General features: G+C 34.1%; 1 protein-coding gene across 31 annotated transcripts in view; it reads left to right on the top strand.

Annotated features, from left to right (window-relative positions):
* arhgef1 (Rho guanine nucleotide exchange factor (GEF) 1) overlaps positions 1-23,451 on the top strand; it is an 89,665-nt gene that overhangs the window by 29,137 nt on the left and 37,077 nt on the right. For 11 of the 31 annotated variants that reach the window (XM_073925094.1, XM_073925085.1, XM_073925083.1 and 8 more), the window contains exons 1-5: positions 5,599-6,027; positions 6,154-6,218; positions 15,216-15,302; positions 17,303-17,416; positions 20,395-20,493. In XM_073925094.1, the coding sequence (XP_073781195.1) occupies positions 6,003-6,027; positions 6,154-6,218; positions 15,216-15,302; positions 17,303-17,416; positions 20,395-20,493 (390 nt within the window). In that variant the 5' untranslated portion in view covers positions 5,599-6,002. Of the gene's footprint in view, positions 1-5,478; positions 6,028-6,153; positions 6,219-15,215; positions 15,303-17,302; positions 17,417-17,636; positions 17,656-20,394; positions 20,494-23,451 lie in introns of those variants that run through there. The other 20 variants (XM_073925098.1, XM_073925091.1, XM_073925089.1 and 17 more) reach the window with 3 other exon arrangements.

Raw genomic sequence — 23,451 nt, 5'->3', positions numbered from 1 at the left:
AAACAAAACAATCCAACGAACTAACGACCCAGGCTATATTACAGTGTGTTATGATTGTGTAATAGCCATATATACGGCTATACAAAGAGAATGATGAGCAGGGCGAGATTTCATTCCTACCGGTAAATGTGCATTTCATATCTAATACGAAAGCATGCTGAAATATTTCAGAGAGCTGTTTATCAGTTAGGAAAATTGACCGAACTTACCATCTGATAGCTTTTTTCATATTTTAATCTTATAATTTGTTGTATTAGGCCTGTTGTTTTGTTGATCTCTGCACTGACAGCTCGAAAGAAAGATCAACATTGATCTGCTTTATGATCTGATGCAGTCTCGGTTCATATGCTGTGTCTCTCTATAATTTAAGCCGATAATGCAGAATTTTAACCAATGCTTTTTTTTTATTTTTATAGATTGATTAATTCAATAGATGGATAGATTTTTACTGGGTGGGACCAGTAAAAAAAAAATCCTTAGCTTTGAACCCTGTATATCATATATTGCTATATAAAAAATGGAAAGGCTTAAAGAACGAAGGGAAGAAAAAGAAAGGGAGGAGGTTGTGTGATGTTTGTTAGGGGTTAACACCTCTCAATCACACATCTTTACAGTCTTTTACACTAAAAACTTTCTTTATTTTCTCGCTCTCTCTGTTCATTCTCACGTGGTCAGCGAAGCCACATGCCTGCCCGCCACCCTTCCTCTGTTCTTACTAGAGTGACCGAGAGAAGCTCCAAGATCTCTAATCTCCTGCAGTATTGAAATACCGCACAGTCCAGAGAGAATCAGAGAGAGAGAAAGTGCAGTCATTACATAGTTTTGAGGAGATAGCGATAGACCTCATTAACTCCACCTGTAACACCCCAGTGCTCTACAGTCTTATGCTGCATTCCAGTTTAACTACTTGTAATACGCCCCAGAACTAGCTTCTCTTTTTGCAAAGAGAAGTATGTACTTTGCAAAGCGTAACAGAAGACAAGGAAATGCTACTGCTTCATCATTAATGGATTGTTCGGTTGCTTAGTAACATGGCCTGTCTGTGTGTCTGTCAAATCCTTCACATTTTTCAAATAAATAATTTCTTACCGTATTAGAGATGAACTGGCATGTCAATCAATCATTGTCTTTCATACAAAGAAATCTCCTTATGTGTTTGCATAATTATGGTTTTTGTGTTTACAACCTAATGTATCTTTATAAAAGTCAGCAATGTTGGTAAAATGAAACGCTATGCAGATAATATGAAAATCACATTTTTAACTGTGTTGGATATTAGAGATTGGTTCACCCAAAACTGAATATTGTCATCATTTGCTCACCCTCCATTTGTTTTTAAACACAAAATATGATATTTTGAAGAATGTTGAAAACTAGTAGCCATTGACAACTACAGTTTGTCATCTAAAGTCATTCACTGCTGTTTCAGGCATTGTTCAACTTGTTAAACCACTTGAATTTGAGCAAATGGTAAGTAAATTAAAATTTTTGGGTGAATTTTTTTTTTATTAGTGATTAAATTCTTAATCGCGGTACCTCATTCACACTACGAGCAACTGTTCATTTCAACAGAGAGTGACCTCCATCTATGTGAGTCACAGCGAACGTTGGCAACCAGGTGGGCATGTCGAGCAATGCGAAATGAAGAGGGCACTCTCCTGCAGAAACTTCAGAATAACACAAGGAAGAAACTCTTTATATTGTGGTTAATTCTAAAAGGGATACAGCCGCAGATACTCATCAGTATAGCATAATCTTTGTGACCGTGTACAACAATAATTTATATTTTTACATATGGCTGAGCAATATTGCAAAAAAATAAAAAATTATTAGTTTGAGTCGCTCCTAAAGGCGTCTTGCAAGTCGCATGCTTCCATTGAAAATGACAAACTTTCATAATAAGCTTGTTGGCATTGCTTCCAAGGCGCAGTCTTAGCAGCCACATTTTAGTAAAACTATAGCCTCCATACCAATACCAAATTTTTTTTTATCAATATTGACAATGGTGTTCGGTCAATAAATATTAATACCAATTTTATCGCCTAGCCCTATTTTTACATTGCTGTGAGCATCAGATTTAGGGTTGGGATAGATGTAGACGTTGATAAAATGAAATTTAATGGGTCATTTAATAAATAATATAAATAATTACTGTTATAATTGCTGTTTTTACAGTATATAAATTTTTTCGTTAACTTCCAACTCCACCTGTATATCTTTAAGCAACAATCTTGTATTATTGTATTATAAACATAATTGTTAACCGTTTTCAGAGTGACTAATAATCACGACTACACAACCATCTCTCTGGAGAATTTATTTCCAACACTCGACTGAAGTTATGAAGGGAGATTAGAATGAAAATTATATTATATATGGTAATTTCACATGCAGCATTTACTACTACTCTGAGCCATAGTTTATTGAGCAGCCATGCAAACAGCTGTCATTATCACAGAATGACTATCTCAATGTCATACCGTCCGATTAAATCAATTTTGATTTTGAAACAAATTTTTGTGTAGCTTATCAGTGAACTACAGCCATGCTTCTCTATCAGTACATGCTGAAGGTTTACTAGAACTGGTTTTACTGATAAAAACACAAGAAAATTGTCTTCAATTATTCATCCAGCCTTAACTGTATGTGAACTGGGCCGCAGTATTATTCTCAGTTCAGTTGATCTCTGGCCACTATGCACGTCTTTCTTTCTTTTTTCTGCGTTTAACGCCCTCTGATTGATCTTGACAGCTTTTGAGATGATTTATTGAAAGCTGTGGGTGTAGTTAAATGTCTTTTTAGGTTGCCATTTATCAAAATAGCAATTTAGCATGCAATCTGAGTCATATTGAATGTATGTGAAGTTTATAGTCCTAAGTTATGCTTGAATGATGTCCAGACTCCAGAACAGAACTGACCATCAGTCAGTGCCTCTATACTCTCCATGATTGTTCTTAGTTTAGTTCACGTGTTTTTGCAAGGATACAGGAGTGTTTTTTTTTTTCTTTACATCAGTTTCCAAATGCATGCATGACTGATGTCATATTTTGTTTTTCTCTTTAGCTCTTCCTCTTTTTTAAATATTAGTATTATTTTATTACTCTGTTGTGATGGTTTCTCCTTGTGACAGAGATGAGGGCAATGTCACAAAAAGGTAGAGGAAGCATCGACACTTGCTGTCACATGAACTGGAAATAGAGCATGAAACAAGCTTTTTTGTTTTCAAAAGGGAGTAAAAGGAGGCGCTTCACCATCAGAACATTTACATTTTATTAAGTCAAATAATTTAATATGCATGTTTGTTTGCCATTTTGTTTTGATGGATTTTGAAAAAAAAATTATAATATTGAAATATCTCTAAATATGTTGTGCTGATTTACTGATTTATTTAATGACATTGAATCAAATAGAATAATATGAGTTTTTTTTGTCATTTTTTAATATAAATAAATTTTCTGAATTTATATATAAAAATCCTAATTCATTAAAACACACTTAAACTATTTCAGTTAAATATACCATAAAAAATATCTAATTTATGAGCTGTTAGGCATTTAAAATCATTTTTATCCAATTTGATTTGATTGATTCATTTTGAACAGTAATCCACTCTTAAAAACAATTACTCAAACATAAATACATTTTTCTTCATAATCAACAAAACCTCTTTATATCTGTGTAAACTTAAAAATAACAATTGATTGTAACCGGTTTGGAAATTCTAAGAAGTTTAATATTTAAATCTTAGTAATTTACAAATTACTCTCATTATTGGGGGTATTTTGTTGCATATTTTATTTTATTCATAATTGCAAAGTAACATAATTGCATATTCTATGAGTTGCTGCTGTTGCCATTTAATTGATTTTTTTTCTTGTTTATTTTTTAATTTCTTATTAGAAATTATTTTTTTCTTATTTTAAATATGTTATCAAAAAATATAATTTTTTAATTGTGAAAGTCTCTTTCTAATTCTTTATTGTTTGAATAATTCCTATCACAAAAAAGATCAGAGTTTCTAAATAAAGCTACATTACTAAACTGCATTTTAACTGTATTTTTAAATATCAACAAAATAGAAATTTTCATGTCTTAAAAAAACCTTAATGTCTTAAATTTCAAAAATAAAACTTTAGGCCTTAAAAAGTCTTATTCACTTAAATATTGAGATGTAGGTCTTAAACCATTTTAAACAGGTCTTGTCCAGGTTGTCATTTATGTAAAGCTACCCAATCGATCCAACACGCATCCAATCACCAACACCATCATCTCTATAAAACTTTTAGCAAAACCTTTCATAACTAATATTATAACAATCTATTTTGTATACATTTAGTTTTTTAAGAGTTTAAGTTATGTTGAAAAAAATGTATGTTTACAACTAGGCATGGGACGGTACAAGATTCTGACGGTATGATAACCTTGGATAAAAATATCACGGTTTGACGGTATTGTGATTACTACTCTAAAATATAGTCTTTTTAAATCTCTGGGTAAAAAACAAAAATGTTTTTCCCTTTTAAACACAATATATTTTATTTTGAGAAATATTTTAAGTATATTGGAGCATGAAACATGTCAGAATAAATAATTCAAATCAATCATTGACTTGTGCATATCTTTTCTGCTGGAGATACTGTTTTCCTTAAAAACAAACAAAAAATATAAATAAAAAATGTAACGCATACCTGTGGAAGGATATAGCAGAAAATATTGGTGGTTTTAAAACCTTGACTTTTCCATATTTGGTGTACCCTAAAATCGGTTATCATCCCATGCCTATAAACAACTAAGGTCTGCTTGTTTTGACACATTATTTAAAATATCTGGCTAAGAAATGACTAGTTAGATTTCTTTTGTTCTGCTGGCCTATTAAAAAAGGAATCCTTAGCGTTTATCACTATAGAAGTCTGAAATTTCATTCTTCATGGTCTTACATAGGTCTTAAATTTGATTGGGTGAATTGAAGTTCAAGACATCCATTGCGGCACAGTCCAAAAAAATTACAACTTTAACTTTAAATGTGATAACACTTCGTACAACATATATAAAAAATTCCCAGAAAAATTAAAACATCTTCTTTTACACCTTTAAAACAAGAATCAGTCAGACAAAGGAGTGTGGCATATTTGTGTAAAGCGTTGTGTAAACCTTCATAAATCTTTCTCTTTAATCTTTAATGTGTCGTACTCTTGTGTGTATCTGTTTGTCCCTCCTTGTCTTTTTCCTTTGTTTAACGCTCTCTGTTTCTCTGAACATGACTTTTGCAGACAGGTTGACAAAAAATGGCTCTGATCGTTTCCTGAGGAAATTACACCCACTTCCTCTCTCTCTCTCTCTCTCTCTCTCTCTCTCTCTCTCTCTCTCTCTCTCTCACTCTCTCACTCTCTCTCTCATTCTCTCTCTCTCTCTCTCTCTCATTCTCTCTCTCTCTCCGTCTCTTTCTCTCTTTATGCTTGCCCTCACTGTAGACGCAGTGCTTTGGAAAGCTTTGAAGATCTCATAGTCTTGGCTGATTAAAGCCGCTGATAAACCCCTGAACACAAACACAGCTCCATTAGCGGTTATTTTAGGCCTTTGCTATCACACCGCTCCAGTACAGAGGACAAGGCCATTGTCCCAGAAGCTGCATGCACTAGTCTGGTATGCAAAGACATCCCCCTGTTATCTGCTTATTTTTTTGTCTGAAAGTTGGTGGACTTTCACTGCGGCACTCAATGCCTAGTGCTCATTGCGATTAGATCATAAAAAGCCTTTGTTTTGTATCGGAGAATAAATAGACAAACACATTGGCAGAATAATGAGCGAACAAACCTTTTTTTCAAATCTCTCCTGCAGTAAAGATCTCGCTTCTATTATTCTGAAGGCAAAGGAACAAAGCAAATAAATCTTTTGGCCGCAGAGAAAAAAAGAAAATTCAAAACCTTCCTCATTGATGGGTCGTATCTGGCTCTAGTTTTTCCACATCGGTCTATCTGTTATTGATTTATTGGGCGATCCTGATGCTGTTGTTCTCCATTCTTGTAGGTTTGTATCGGACGATTCAATCTGCTTGGCTTCTGGCAGTATTTTTGGAATTTGTTTCACTTTGTGTTTGTATTGATTGTTTTGTTGATAAAAGATGCAGTTCTTTATGATGTCATGTTTTTTCAGGAGCTCGGTTTGCTGGTGTTGGTAGGACCTGCGACAGCATGGATTACGAAGACGCCCATAATGGGGTAAAGGCATCTACAGTTGCTTGTATTTGTTTGTTTCCACTCACTCTTGATGTTCTTAGAAGTGGCCTGTATCTGATTTGGTAACAGGGATGGTGTAATCAGGTTCCATCATTATGACCAAACTGGCTAGAGCAAAGAGCATTCAGAGGAGTTTGAGAATTAATTATTCTTTTTATTTCATTTTAGGAGTTATTTTTACATTTTTTAAATAAAGTTGAATATAAAACCTATTTTTACATATTTTATATAAAGTTTAATAAATAAGCTTTCGGTTGATTATATGATTTGCGAAGATAGAGCAATATCAAAACTTTGGGGTCAGTAGGATTATTAAATGTTTTAAAATAAGCTTCTCTTGCTCACCAAGGCTGCATTTATTTAATCAAAAATACAGTACAAATTGTAAAATTGTGAAATGTTATTGCACTGTAAATCAAAAAATTGTATCAAAGCAGCTTCACATAAAAGATCATAGTAAATTGAAACAGTGACAGTTTAGTTTTCAGTGTTTAAGTTAAGTTCAGTTCAGTTGTTTTAATAATCACTACTCAGAGTCCAAACACTGAAGAGCAAATCCATCGATGTGTAGCTCTACAGATTCCGAACATGCAAGCCACTGGCGACAGCGGCGAAGAAAAAAACTTCACCAACAGTCAATAATGACTGCAGTACTAATTTTGTTTGAAACTACGCACAGTAAGTAATAATTAAATAATTAATTAAGAAATTAACAATTTAACTTTTTTTAAATTTAATAAATGCCGCCTTGATGAACAGGATAATTTTATTTAACATATTAAATAAAAAATAATAATAATAAAAAAAGAAACTGGACCTCAAACTTTAGACTTTTAGTGTTTATAATATAGAAAGAATTGCCTTAAGTAGTCTAAATTATGTTCTTTGCAATCCATATTAATAATCAAAAATTAAGTTTATAATTTTTATAGTTTTACAATATATTTCCCTAGAACATGATCATTAAGTATTATTCTAATGATTTTTGGCATTAAAGAAAATATATTTATGATATAACATTTTCTGGAGGGCTATTTCCAAAAATATACATTTGCAACATAAGATGCAAAAATACGGCTTTGTCATCTAAGGTCACATATATTTATTTTTATTCTAAAACTGCACTTCTATATTCTTAAACAAATAATTTAAAATAATTAATTTTGTTTCAGATTATTTCAATTAATATTTTTTCCATATATAAAAACATTTGAAGTTATCTTTGGATTTATTTGAATGGTAATAAATTATTTATAACACCTCACTATTTTCTGTTTATGCTTTTTTTCAATTCTAGACGGGGTCTAGTTGTGTTTTTCTAATGTTGTTTAGAAGGAACCACAAGACTCTCGTTCTCTAAAAAATGCTGGGTTGTTTCATAACAAATATGAACAAACACAACTACTGCTTAAAAGGGATAGTCCCCCCCCCCCCCCCCCCCTCCCCAAAAATATTGAAATATTTGCCAATTGTTTACTCAAGCTACATAGGTCATCTTTTGTGTTCAGCAAATTAAAGAAACGGAAATAGTTTTGGTTGAAGTGGAGGGTGAGTTGATTTTTTTTTTTCTGGATCTCTTTAAAATCAGGTTAAAATATTTACATTTCAACCCAGTGGCCTTGTTTGTTTAAATAGACAACATATTTTATTTAAAGATGTTTTACTGATGCTTTTTAAAATTATAACCAGAATGAATTTTAGAGTTTTTGTCTTGTGTTAATTTTAAATGTCTGTTGTAGTTTTTTGGTAATTGTACCACTTTTGTTATTCCATTTGTTCTTACCTTGAAGCTAGCCTTTGCTGCTGACATGCCATTAATGGACCCTATTATGCTTTTTAAACTTCAAAGAGAGTTATACTCTATATCAGTAAGCACTGTTTCTGAACTCCCTCAAGTGCCTCAATTGTAGTCCTGTTTTTTTTTATTCTTGCAATGTTCTCCTCACAGTATCTTGACTTTAAATAGCTCCCACACAAGGATCAAGCCAAGGGAACAAGACTTGGTTAAGCTGTGTTAGTGGTGGGTTGTCTTTAAGTCTAAGAGTTTCACAGATCTAATATGTTGATACACGTACCACATTCATTTCCATGTAGCATTACAATCCGCATTAACAATATGTGAGCTTTAATATTCTTTTATGTATTAGACGTCACTTGTGTGCATTTAGCAGTTGATGTGAGCATAGTGTATACTCATGTAAAGTTTTGTGTCAGTGCAGAAAACCACTTATCAAGAGTTTTAGATTCGCCCCATTCTAGAAAGTGTACATTTCATTTGCATTTAAAGAAAAGCACAAAAACACTTAAAAGGAGCAGCTTGATATAATGATCCATGAAGCATTTGGATCTGAAACGTCATATCTTTACATCTTTCACATCTTGCTAAATGGGCATATTAAGAATAAACAAAGAAGTGACTTAATGGGACAGGCTGGATTCAGAAATATTTACATCATTAAAGCAACTATAACAAATCTGTTCAGTGTTTTAAAATAAATGACTCTTGTCTGAGCTATTATGTATTGTTTCTTTGGCCTTAATGACAGGAACAAGAAGAATTATGCCTCACATTTTTGAGTTCACAGAATGGTTTCATTAGTACATGAACACTATACTATCAAGGAAATGGTGAGCTTTTTTATTTGTTAAGGGAATAAAATCTCCTATTAGGGACAATGAGTACACTAACACACAAAGGCATACACTGTCAGACATTACAGCTGCCGAGACGCAAATGTTTCTGGGTGCTTAATAAAATCAGGAATGTGCTGTACTAGGTTGGGCAGCACAGCTGACTCTTTTCTGACTGTCTTGTGCAATGAGTTACACTCCTCCAAATTCTCACCAGCCCGAAGGGGGTCTGGCCTTTCTTACAGGGTCTAGCAGAGTCTGGACAGTACAATGTACAGCCCGTATTGTGGCAGAAACATGTCTGTCTTGACTCTTTCTGCAGGTACACCAGTTTCATCTTGCATTAGCAGTCATCTGATCACAAGTGCTCAGCTTAGATGCATTACTATATTCTTACTAGACAGGTTGCATACAATGATTGTGTGAGGATTCTTCTTCAAAAAACATAGATGGTGTAGTGCAAGTGAATTAGAGTTCTCTCATTTTTGCTTTGATGAGAAATGTAATTACAAGTTTATCTGTTGATCAAAGATTTAAGGTATATTGTGTGCATTGTATTGTTTTGTCTGCCTTTGTTCTGTTGGGATACGCTATACATGTATAAAGGGATACGCTGATCATTATCGGCTGAAAGTGACATTTTTGGTTTTCAGAAATAGAAAAAGATGACAAAAATTAAGCTGAAAAAAAAAAGGCTATGCTGCAGTCTAAAGCAGCTTTTACAACAGACGTGGAAAGCAATGCACTTTAAAACCCATTTTTTTTAATGGCTTGCTCCAAGCAAAGGCGGTTTGTTTCTGAGCCAACCAATGCGCGAGAGCAGTAAAGTCCAGTCAAATAATCAGACAGGACATTTTTGTGTAGTATACTCATTCCTGCTGCTTGCAATAGCGATACTTTGCTGACAAGGCAACACTGTTAAACTGACGCCTCCCTCACTGTCAGAAAATGTTATTGTCAATAAAAATGACAATGATTGTTTTATTGGCTTGTGTGTTGTTTTTAATCAGTGTAAATTAGGGTTGTAACAATATACCGGTATGACGGTCTACCACGATTTGAACGTGCACGATTATCATACCATGAACAATTGCATATCAACGGTTTTAACCCTTAAAGACCGAGACAGCCGCCCGCGGCTATAAATAAGTATTGCTCTTAAATATTTAATAACTTTTGATCCGCTGATCCGATTCATACAATTCAAAGATTGGCATAAAGAAGAGAATCTCAGCTTTCAAGTGCTGTATCTTATCATACATTATGTATCATGCTGTACATAACATTGATTTGGACTTTCAGAGGCTCCGTAATCAGTGCGGTTACGTCATCAAAATTTGACAACGCTGATTTGACAAAGAAACGCTCGTCACTCTGTCTCCGGACAAACCAGACATGATACATTGATGCATTGTCCCTCCTCCATGCCCAGATTGGTTCAAACTCGCTATATCACAACCAATAAGCATAGGTTTCGCTTTTGTTTGTGGAACAACAATGAGCTTTTTGAACAACACGGAATGAGAGATAGGCATACATTTATGCGCGGCTAAATAAAACGCAAAAAAAAAGTTTTGCATGAAATAATTCTTATACTAAGTACTTTTGCATGCACAGCAGCACAGAAACATGACAAAACAGTGACACAGCAAAGACGAACTGCTGCTCTTGCTGTTTTCAAAAGACGCAAATGAAGGTGCAGCTGTTTGTCTGCATTGCAGACAACCATATCCAAATCCATATCCACAGACAACCATATCCATGCTGGCACATAAAACCTAAGGATGTTCCATATTGAATCTAGTTTCGTTATGTAACTATTTATAGTATAGTAAATATTTATATCTATTTTTTACTGAGGATTTGCACCATGTTTATTTGGACTTTGACACATTATTTCTTATTTTCTTATTTTTTTATTTGTTCATTGTAAGTGGTGTTGTTTATAGTAACTGAAAATATATTATTTAGAAAAAGTCAAGTTTGCTTCACTGTTCTATTATTTTGTAACATTTGTAACATACCGTATACCGCGAAACCGTCAAACCGTGGTATTGTTTTAGACGATTATCATACCGTAAAAAATTCATACCGTTACAACCCTAGTGTAAATAGAATTAGCTAAATTTAAAAAAGTCTTACAAAACGACTATATCATTTAATAAAATTTTAATTAATTATTACAAAGCATTTTTGTTTTGCAGCTAAGTGCATCTAAAATTTTAGGTTTTGAATACGTCACAGAAATTTAATTTTAGTGCTTCACTAATTATAATAAATGCATTGTTCTGGTGGTAATAATAATAACTCCTTACATTTTATATAGCACTTTTCAAAGCGTCTTACACAATGGGAGGAATCTCCTCATCCACCACCAGTGTGCAGCATCTACCTCGATGACGCGACGGCAGCCATTTTGCGCACTACACAGTGATGAAACCAGTACTGATATTGGGAGGGTTAGGAGGACATAATGGACAGAGGCCAGTTGACAAATTTGGCCAGGATGCCGGTGTGAAACCCCTACTCTTTTTTTGAAGGACATCCTAGGATTTTTAACGACAACAGAGAGTCAGGACTTCGGTTTAACGTCTCATCCAAAAGATGGCGCTTACTGAGCATATAGAGTGTATACTGGGGCATTAGGACCCACACAGACCGCACGTTGGGCGCCCCCTGCTGGCCTCACTAACACCACTTTGGGCAGCAACCTAGCTTTACCATGTTGTCTCCCATCCAGGTACTGACTGGGCGCAGCCCTGCTTAGCTTCACTAGGCAACCATGTGAGAGTTGTAGAGAGCTTGCTGCCGGCTAGATGTATTTTCATACAAGTACCATAATAATCTTTGGTCAGTAGGCTGAGAGTACATGGTGTTTTTTAGGTATTTAAATGCATTTGTCAACACATTTTAAATTTAAATTACATTATTAACACTAGTATTTTGCATTGTCATGCTGTGTTTGGATTAAGAAGAAATCTTTGACTCTTAACTTTTCTTTATTTGTTTATTTATTTATTTATTTTTCTTATATCTCATTAAACAAATGGATCACCCTAAAGTGAGCATACTATCATCAGTTACAGCTTAGCTTGTGTTTTTCCAAGCCTGTATGACTTATTTTCTTCTGATACAGGTTTTACAGGTTTGTAATAAGATAAGGAAGAGTAAATGATGAATTGTTTTTTTTTTTTGGTGAACTATCCTTTTGATTATTTTGTAAACACAGGCACATTTTATTTGAGAATTAAAAGTTTGCACACAAGGAAACACTAGCTTGATTTGTGCTTGTGTTCATCACAATCACTTGTTTGTTTCTACTCAAGCAAACACTGTTAGTCTGTTGAATTGCTGGAGTTTGACTTGTACAGGGATTTTCAGCCTCTTTCCACTGAGTTATTATTATTATTGCACAACAGCGACAGAGGACATTTGTTCTCAGAGGCTCTCACAGAGAACACTTACATTTACAGCCAATACCCAGATTCATTGGCCCGCGTTATGGAATATTTCTCTGGTTTCTTATCAATGGGTGGACAGAAATATGTTCACGGTTTAGACCTTGTGTGAAATAATGAGCCATATGAATATTCACCTCTGTTTAAATGCTCTTCTAGGCTCCCTGAGCTGTAGTTCAGCATCATGTCAGATTGTTTTTGGAAGTTGCTCAATGCTTTCAAATGTTCTCGTTTATATAGAAACAATCACATAATGGCAGTTTTATGTTACACACTCCATGTAACATTTGTTAAGGACTTTGTTTTTAGTCTGTGGTCATTTTCATATTGTGATGAAACTCTTCTTCAGTATTCGTTTTTGTGTAGTGTTATGTAGATGGCAACAACATTTTTTCCACTTTTTTTATTTGTTATATTAGTAACAGTGTCAGATAATGTGATTTTTGGCTCTTAACTAATTTTGTTGTGAACAAGAAAAATGTCAGATATATATATATATATATATATATATATATATATATATATATATAGTACAAAATGTAGCTCGTTCAATATTAATAGATCATGCTTTGCTTGAGTGTTGAATTTTGTTTATAACTATTCTGGTAAAACAGTTCTGTTTTTTTTTTTTTTTTTTTTTTTTACCAATAACACAATAAATATGAACATGTAAATGCGTAAACATACAGCACAGTCAATAAGTATTTAATCACCCTGTAATTTTTTAAGATCTCCTACTTAGAAATCACAGAGAGGTCTAGAACTTTCAGCATAGGTCCATTTCTACTGTGAGACAAAATCTAAAAATAAAAATCCGGAAATCACGTACGATTTTTTTTTAAAACAATTTATTAGTAAATTACTGTGTCAAATAAGTATTCAATCACTTGCTTTTCGGGCAGATTTCTGGCCATCAAAAAGTAGTCCAGCTACGCAATACTGATGATTCTAATGTAGTAGCACCCTGTGCAACCCACAATCAGTCAAAAGTCTACGTAAAAAATGGGCAAAATCAAAGAGCTGTTAAAAGAGACGCAAGAGACAAAATTGTAGACCTTCACAAAGCTGGAAAGGGCTACAGGGCAGTTGCCAAGCTGCTTGGTGAAAAAAGAACAAGTGTTGAAGTAATTGTCCGAAAATGAAAGAGGCTAATGTTGACTGTCAATGTCCCTCGGACTGGGGCCCCATAGAAGATCTCTCTTTGTGGGGTTTCAATTATGCTAAGAATGGTGACGAATAAGGCCAGAACTACACGGGAGTAGCTGGTCAATGCCATGAAGAGAGCTGGGACCACTGTTTCCAAGGCTACTATCAGTAATACACTAAGACGTCATGCTTTAAAATCATGAATCGCATGGAAGGTTCCCTTACTTTAGTCAGCCCATGTCCAGCCCCATCTGAAGTTTGCCAGGGACCATCTGGATGATCCAGATGAGTCATGGTAGAAAGTCCTTTGGTCAGATGAGACCAAAGTAGAACTTTTTGAACTCCATTTGTCATGTTTGGAGGAAGAAGGAGGATGAGTATCTTCCCAGTAATACAGAACCTACAGTGAAGCATGGGACTGGAAGCATCATGCTCTGGGGGTATTTTTCTGCACAGGGGAAAGGACGACTGCACTGTATTTTGGAGAGGATGAATGGGGCCATGTATTGTAAGGTATTGGGCAAAAACTCCCTCCCTTAGTCAGAGCAATAAAGATGGGTCATGGCTGGGTCTTCCAACATGACAATGACCCAAAGCACACAGCCAGGAACACCAAGGAGTGGCTCCTTAAGAAGCATATCAAGGTTCTGGAGTGGTCTCCAGAACTAAATATAATAGAAAATCTTTGGACTACCCTGAAACCTGACAGATCTAGAGAAGATCTGTATGGAGGAGTGGACCAAAAATCCCTCCTGCAATGTGTGCAAACCTGGTGAAGAACTACAGGAAGAGTTTGACCTCTGTAATTGGTCATCAAACTAAAGGCTTCTGTACAAAATATTAAATAAGCATTAAATTCACATAAAGTGATCTAATGCTTATTTGACGCAATTATTTACAAATAAGTAGCCAAAAAACATACAATGTGATTTCCAGATTTTTATTTTTAGATCTGTCTCTCACAGTGGAAATGCACCTATGCTAAAAATTCTAAGTATGAGATCATGAAAAATCACTGGGTGATCAAATATTTATTGACCTCACTGTATATGTGTAATGACATTTTTCTGCATTCATGTAGGTTTTATCACAGTCAAGTGAATATGCTATTCTGTAGTGAGTGGCATGCACAGTAATGTTAGCTTGCACATAATTACAAAGCCAATAAAAACAACAAAGTAATTAATATTCACAATAAATATTGCACACACACCTAAAGCAGATACTCCATTACTTAATCCTGATACCAATACCAATACCAAACATCCTGAAATCATTTTCTTATTTCACCATGATTAAAGTTTGTGTTCACCACTTTTGTGATGAAATGAAACACAAACAACGAAATAAAACAAAACTTGCTAGTTCTTTTAAAAGGAAGTTCTAAAGTTTCCCAGATTTTGTGCATTAGTCATCGTCCACTATGACACAAATAAAAGGATTGACTATTGCTTCCCAACACCTACTGTCATTTACGGATCACGTTGACGCCCTACTTGCTGATATGTAATCTGGCATTATCAACACTTCATCCTCTATTGAGTGTCATTTTACATTTTCTTTTTGTCCAGAATTGAAAGCTTCCATGCTTTAGTTATTTAGTTATTCTTTGTCACTCAGACTGCCAATTTAAAAGTCTAATCCTATAAACGTCATTGTCCCTTAAGCATGATAATTATATTGTTATTTTATTAAGATTTTGTACTGGTAATGCTCTTTTGACCTTCTCTTTGTCTCTCCACAGCGCGGGCTGTCAGGTGCTCAGGGTTTAAATCCAGTCATGAACATAATCGGAGCAGAGGATGAAGACTTTGAGAATGATGAGCAGCCTGTGAGTGACACTAGCTCTCAACTAACAGAGCTATCAATAGTATAGATTTCAGTGTCTTGACAATTCTTTTTGTATCTTTGAGAAAGAAATGATTGAAAGGTTCTTACTGAATTAGAATTGAATGCAATTCTTGGAAAAAAAACTGTGTTGACACATTTTATAGTGTTTTTCAGTGGTTCTCAAAGTGGGGGTCGGAACCCACTGACAATGACAGAAGGTCGCTTGGTGATTTCCAAAAGTCAAATAAAGAACTTTTTAATAAAAAAACATATTTTACCCATAACCCACATAAGATAAAAATAGTAGTTACAGATTACATTAAAAAGGCAACAACATGCAAATAATAAACCATCAGTTCTTTAATTTTTGTGTTAACGTTAGATTAACAACACAGCAATAGCGTCAGCTACAGTGGATTGGTTTTATAGCATCAGGTTAAACTTTCTAACACCTTTGTAGCAATCAAATGCATTAAAAATGAATACAAAACCACAACAGAACACTGAGAATGATCTCTGATTAGCGGTCTCCGAAATTAAACCATGAATAGACTTGTGCTGAAAACTTTGTGCCCACCGGTCTCATTAGGTGAGGTTAATAATAAATTAAATAAAGTAATAAATGACTACATAAATTATAGCCTATGGATGTTAGACTGTTAGGTGGCGAGATTGTTATTTTGGGGGTCGTGGGCTGAAAAGTTTGGGAACCCCTGATGTAGTTTATAGTGAACCATAGTAGCAGTGCAATAATTTGCAAAAATTAACTGTTTAAAATTAAACTGTACTTTTTATGTATATAAAATGTATATGTAACGTATTCATTAACAAAACGGATCTTAGATTTAACACAACACAAGGAAATAAAGGAATATTTGAATATTTCAGAATTCATGTAATATTGAAAGTTTGCGTCTAAAATGATGTCAGTCCACTTGTTAAGCGTGACATCACATGAAGCGGCTTGCAGGTCCAAGCGCTCTGTCAAACTGTATGGGGAGACTCAACAAATGGTAATGATAAACATTTACAAAGCTATGTAATGCTTTCAAAAGTTACGATCACAATATAAATATCCATGCCTAATATCGGATGGCCAGAGAATGATTACTTTTTTCTTTATAAATTGTTAAAATATTGGTGTCTGACAAAGCAAGTCCAGAGACTCTTGTGTACACCATGATTTTATGTAAAATTCACTTTAATGTGTGATATGACCTAAAATGGCCATAAACGAATATCTTCTCAATTCAAATGAGTATCGACTTGGACCTGGAAACAGTATTTCATGTCACAACTTAACAAGCGGATACAACTTTTAGTGATACTGTTTTCATTTAAGTTAACGTGAGCTAACAATGAAAAATACTTCTAAAGCACTAATTGTTCTTATTTTATGCTAAATACTTTTTGATTAATATAGAGTTCAGTCAAAACTGGTTTATTTTAATATTAATGTATTTCAGCAAACAAAGTAACAACAGTGCTTCCCACACATAGACTTTACTTGTGTGGGCCGCCCAGGTATATTAACGGCCGCCCGAAGATATTCAGTTACACAGTTTTTTATTTATTTGTGTTTTTTACTATTATTTTCATGTCACACTTTATTTTAATAGTCCGTTTGTTGGATTTAAGTTACATTGCATCTCCTTGCGTTCACATGAGTTTTCTCCGCGTGCTCCGGTTTCCCTCACAGTTCAAAGACATGCGGTACAGGTGAATTGGGTTGGCTAAATTTTCAGTAGTGTGTGTGTGTGAATGTTTCACAGAGATGGGTTGCGACTGGAAGGGCATCCGCTGCGTAAAATATATGCTGGATAAGTTGGCAGTTCTTTTCGCTGGGACGACCCCAGATTAATAAAGGGATGAATGAATGAATATTCAAACAGATGTCATTAAATTATATTATAAAATTGAGAGTGTTGTTGTTTTTACTGTATTTCTTTAACATTTAACAGTCACGTATATTATGTATTTATTACTTTTTGTCATTCTCAGATGGTGGACGATCAGTGCATTCACTTTAACAGTATTGAGCTGTTGAAGTCCAGGCCCACCCACCTGCTGGTGTTCCTTCATCATGTCATGCTACAGTTTGACTGTGCTCCTGTGGTAAGAACATACAGGATTTGTGCCTGTTTATTTTGTGCGTGTGCATGCATGCGTTTACTTTAGTATGTGAGGCTCTGTGTTTCCTACATTGCCTCCTGTTCAGCTATGAATGTTACATGTATTCAGTGGGTGTGGGGGTGTTGTGTATGTATCAGTATTATAAAGCCCTTTTCATGTGATTTTTAAAGCATGAGTATTTCTTCCTTTATTTGGCATGCAGCCAATGTGATCTACCCCAGGTACCGTCTCCCAATCCCAAATCCTTCATTTTCTTTTCTTCATTTGATCTCAAAGCTGTTTAGATAGGGTGAATGTTGATGTTTAGATGAAATGTTAATTTGAGTAAGACTTTAAAGTTGGAGTTCACCAAAAACTGAAAATTGCCATTGTTCACTTATTTTATATATTTTAAGGTTTTTCTCTTCTGCTAAACACAAAATGAAATAAATATTTAGGACAGATTTTTCATGTTTTGGTGAACTAGTAGGCCTTATGCAAGGCCCCGATATACTTACTGAAGTTGGATTTTTGCTTTTGATTGAATGTTTTTTTTTCCCCTGAACATCTTTACACAGCTAGGAGATGGGTTAATATAGCATATGATACATATATAGAATACTGTATGTGTGTGATGCTCGCTTTCCTATCTGATAAAATACGGACGCAATAATAAGCAGTGAGTAAGATTTCAAAGCTAATGCATTTACCGTTGCTATTCTATAATATTTAAAGTCACTGTGAAATTTAACAGTGTTTATTTTGCTAGCACACATTGTTATTCTTAAGGTGAGTAATTAATCTGTGCAAGTTAATCCACTTCTGGTTTATGCAGTGTTACAGCCGGCTCTTAAGCTGCACCAAAAAGGAGGACCAGATGCAACAATCGCAGTAACATTTATTTTAACATAACAATAACATAGATAATATAAAGTAAACAAATAGAAGAAGAGTCAGAGCCAAAATGGGACGGTCAACGCAGCTTAACCAAGCTCCATGGCAAGGCGATCATTCGGAATCTCTGTCTTTGTTACGAGCACACCAAACGCTGTTTATATCCACGTCCCAACGAGCAGCACCTGTGTATCAATCACATCATCTCCAACCTGTAACTGAAACACATGCACTCACCGCTGATAGGCTGGGACAGGACACACAGCCAATGCGCCACACTTACTCACAGCCCATAGGCCGGAATGTCACAAATATGCACGTGCACATACACACACATAGCAAACACCACACTCGCAGCCCATAGGCTGGGACGTCATAGCAGTCTTTAGGAAAAGCTGGTTTAGAAGTCTACATTAATTTGGTCTTATAGCTACTTTAGAAACAAACACTGGACATCACAGTCTGAAGCTGCTCCATAACTCTCATTGATTTTTTTTTTTGTTTTTTTTTGTAACAAACATTTTTGTTTATTTTCTCCAGTAAACAGTCCACATAATCATCTTATATACACATGATTACATGCAATAATCAAGAAAGGCTTGTTTAAGGCTTGTTTATCAAGCCTTAAAAATGTCAATTTGATGCCCTGGTTGACACCATACTAAAGTTGGTTCTTAAATCTCCTTTGACGTAAATCCAGCCTATCTTTTTTTGTGTATGTTTTATAAGTAAGGGATCATGTACATCTGTTAGGTTACTCAAAGAATAAAACCTGACAGGCTTATGTATTAGACTGAAGGGCTTTATTCTGCGAATACAACCAGCGAGATGTACATTATCTAACTATTACAAGAACACTTTCTACAAAAGTAAACTTTTATTCCCGTGTCCATTAGATTGGACATCACTTGCCAGTCCATGTTTTTGTGATTCCTGAACATTTCATCTAATTTAAAGCCTGCAGTTCATGAGAGTGGACGATGGTCATTTAAACAAATGGCAAAAAGGCTCGGCTTGTCATTTAAATAAAATCCACTACACTGAAAAGCAGCATGGCATCACTTAACTCCAGACACATTTGCAATGTTTTTATTCAGATTTATTGATATGTTTGCCAATTTTTCTTAGATTGTATGTAAAAAAAAAGAGGAATTGCACATACTAGTTAAAGTTTAAATTCTTTTGTAACATTGCAAGCTTTAGATCTAGATTTTTTTCAAATACATTGGGTTTTGCAATGGGTTCAAAATCTGTTACTAAAAGTAAATCTGCTGATTGAAATCTGCTGATTTGTATATTTAAAAAACTATATTAGTGTTCTAATTCATCACTGAAACAATTTCATATGCAGATTATACAGTTCTTGAACATAGCAGATAGAAATATGTCATATATGGAAATTATAAGAAGTGATGGAAGGATGAAGATAGATTTTGTTATAAACAAGGTGCAAACGATACAACAAAAACTTCAAAATTAAAGTAAAAATGCTACAATGTTCGTGGTTTAGAAAATAAATTTCAATATCATACCAACAAACATCTATTTTTTTGTATTTTATGTTGGTATGATGTTCGGAAAGTACAACAGTTCTGACCTGATGTCCATTGAAATCAGAATATAAATGTATTTACTAATGGTCAAGAAGATTTGTAAAACCCAGATGATCCTCTGTAATTAGTTGTTATCAGGGAATATCATACCTTGGAATGTCATGAATGACTAATGAGAAGCAAGTATTCCAGAGACCCGGTGTAATAATATATTATTAAGCTTGACAGGTTTTGTTTGCTTTCAAAAACAAAAGCTGCTGTGTTGTTTTCATGAATTTTAGATCCATCAATTTGTCCTTGTCATCCTCTTGATGTGTTTTTTCTCACTGGTCAGTATGTGCTTTAAAAGTCTCTAAATTTTTTAAATGTTCAGTTGCCTCCTCATCCACACCATATATAGGTTAACACAGCACGTATCATCATCCCTCTATTCTTGATGTCTAAATCTGTCAATTGTGTTATGCTGCTTTTTCTTTGATCTCCTTCCCTCAATCTCTCTCTCCCTCTCTCTTTCTCTCTCTTCCCCTGTTTTAGCTATGCTACCTTCATGCTGACCTCATGAAGAACCTCAATACCAAAGACACCAAGAAGCACTTTGGGGAATTCTACAACACTTTCCTGGAGAAAGGAGCGGTATGTACACAAGAACAGTTCTAGACGTTCGGCTGTCAAGTTTGTTTATCGCTTTTCAAGTCTGCCTCTTTGTTCTGTCACAGTTTTCAGTATGCTCCTAGTTTCATTGTCTACATTTTTGGTAGAACCATTTAGATTCGTTGGGGAATTTTTTTGAAGCTGTGTTTTATTTATCACACAGGTAATCTGCTGTCTTGTCCTTGAGCTTGTTGTCTGTCAAAGTGAAGATAGCAGTTAAATGTTTACTGAAATAATGAGGTAGATTAAGAATTATACATGGAGAAACACAAAAACAAGAGATTTTTTTAAGCAATTAACATCATGTCTTGAGCATTTTTTAATAATATATATTTTTAAATGTGTTTATCATTTAAAAATGTTTGTAAAAAGTACAATGGTTCCACATGTGAGCATATTCTATGTACACCCTGTAAAGTTTTAATGAGCAACAAGTGCATCTACAGACAGTACAGAAGCGAATGCGGATTTGTTGTTTTGTGTGTGTATTGCATCACTCACTCCTGAAATCACTGTTTTTCATTTATGTTACAGCAATGAAAGAATTGTCATGGTTGTTAATTTCAACTTAGCCACCATTGACAGTGGTGTCATGTTTATTTTATGTTCGCAAGGATGCTTTGCAGAGCCCGCTCTTGTAATGTTGCCATATCCACATATAAGCAGTGTTTATCAAGCATGGTTAAGAGATCAAGTTTATGGAGGTTATGTAGGCAGATGCAGACTGCAATATTTTTGGTTAAGTGACTTATTTATTAACTTTTTTTATGGGCTTATTTTTTATTAATATTTTTCTGAAATGATCTGGCAACCATTAAAGTCAAGTGGAAGACGTATATCATTCTCTGAGATTTCATCCACTGGGATACATGCTGAATGAAGATTCCCATATGCTTTTAAATTCATCACTATAACAACTAGTTAAGATGGATTTTGTACACAATGTAGAATTGTACAAAAAATGTTACAAGATTATTTCTGAAGTTAGTTTGTGCGTGTGTGCATAACAACAACAATAATAATAGTAACAATAATAAGTTCAAATGAATAGATTTTTACAATGCACTTTTACTGTGTAGGGTGTCAAAGCAGCTTAACATAGATAGAGAAAAGAGAATAAAATCTATAATAAAAAAACAAAACAAAAATGCTGTTTTTTTTTTTTTTTTTTTTTTTTTTTTTGAGAATTACATTTGTAACATCAGATGGATTGTAGTTGTAATTTACATTCAGGTAATTTTATTTATTTTTAATGAATTTTATTTTTCATTGACGTGCCGGCATGATTAAGCTTTTGATGCTGTATGTTGAATACATCTAATATAGTCTAAATTATACTCTATAATATAATCAAATTTTAGATGCTGTACTATATATAAATCTAATATGGTCATGATCTACATTAGCTATTTTAGCCAGCGATTTCCTTATAACACATGACATATAAGATCACATCTGATTTTGTTTACACTTTTACTGTATGAAGTTTTTGTCTTTGTCATTTCCCCTGAGTCTGTCAGCCCACTCCTTTCTGCCAGCGTAGCATTTTTATACATTCTTCTTTTAGACATGTCTTCTTTCTCTGTCTCTCATCGGTGTTTGTCTGACCCTAACTTCCTGCTTTGGGTCGTGGGAATGACCTCCCCTGACAAATGGCAGGTTTTTTTTTTTAGTTTTTTTTTTTTTACTGCTTTTCATGTTTGTTTGTTTTTTTTGTTGAGTCTTTCTTTTTATCGTGGTTATTTATTTTGCACTGGACATTTCTTTAAGCTGACTGTAGATCAGTACATTTAACTGCTAACTAAACTCAGTGGGAGAAAATGGTTGTTATTTATAGTGTAGTGACCTCTGGTGGTGCTGCACTGCATTACATGCTACGTTGGAATGCATAAATAAGAATAAAACAGCAGCATTTTGTATAAACTTCTAATAAATGGCATAATTTCAATTCATGTTTATTTCTATAGCGCTTTTACAATGTAGATTGCGTCAAAGCAGCTGAACATAGAAGTTCAAGCGAATTGAAACTGTCACTCCAGTTTTCAGAGTTGAAGTTCAGTTTAGTTCACTTTAGTGTGGTTTAATTATCAGTGTTGAAAGTCCAAACACTGAAGAGCAGATTCATTGATGCGCAGCTCCACAATTCCCAATTTATTTAATATTTATTTTGTCTACACTGTAAAAAATGCTGGGTTCCACACAATGTGTTCCCTCATGATATCCCATCACAAATCAATTAAGTGAACTTGTTAATTGTTTTTGAAATTATTTTTGCAAATTTAAGTACATAAAACAAGATTGAACATAAAACAATTAAGCTGACCCTAAAAAACTCAGAAATTATGTTGATTCTGCTTATTTTAAGTAAGTGGATTTGTTTTAAGTCTTAATATGTTTTAAGTCTATGATATTTATATTTATTTGAATAATAATTATGGAATTGAATTTTGAATGCAGAAATATAGTGCTCTCTGCTAAGTAGAGAATGCTGTGACAAAATATTTTTGTTTCACCTTTTATTTATTTTGTGCAAAATATTAACTCAATATTGCTCAATAATTGCTTAACACAAGCAATTGCAAACACAGCAAAGGTTTACCAAAAACAAATATGTTTGAGGCATACAGTATGTATTGGCAACCCTATAAATTTATTTGAGCAAAATGTTTATGAAGTAGTGTCATTGGTATTTTACATATTTAGGAGTGACTAAGAACAGAAAAATGCAACCTTTTTTTACAGGACTATAAATATGAGGAAACATATGTGGTAAAAACAAAAAAACAGATTGTGTGATTGAAAAAAGGTTATTGGACTTCATAAAATGAGAAGTTGCAATAAGAAAATAAAACACAAAAAATATTTATATAATTAAATAAAGACATTTATTCACAGCTGTCTTTGCTCATATTGAAAAGTTGCCAATATTAGTGAAGGGCT

Source organism: Danio rerio, chromosome 16, assembly GCF_049306965.1.
Source record: "Danio rerio strain Tuebingen ecotype United States chromosome 16, GRCz12tu, whole genome shotgun sequence".
Lineage (NCBI taxonomy): Eukaryota > Metazoa > Chordata > Actinopteri > Cypriniformes > Danionidae > Danio > Danio rerio.
This window is presented reverse-complemented; position numbering and strand designations above follow the sequence as displayed.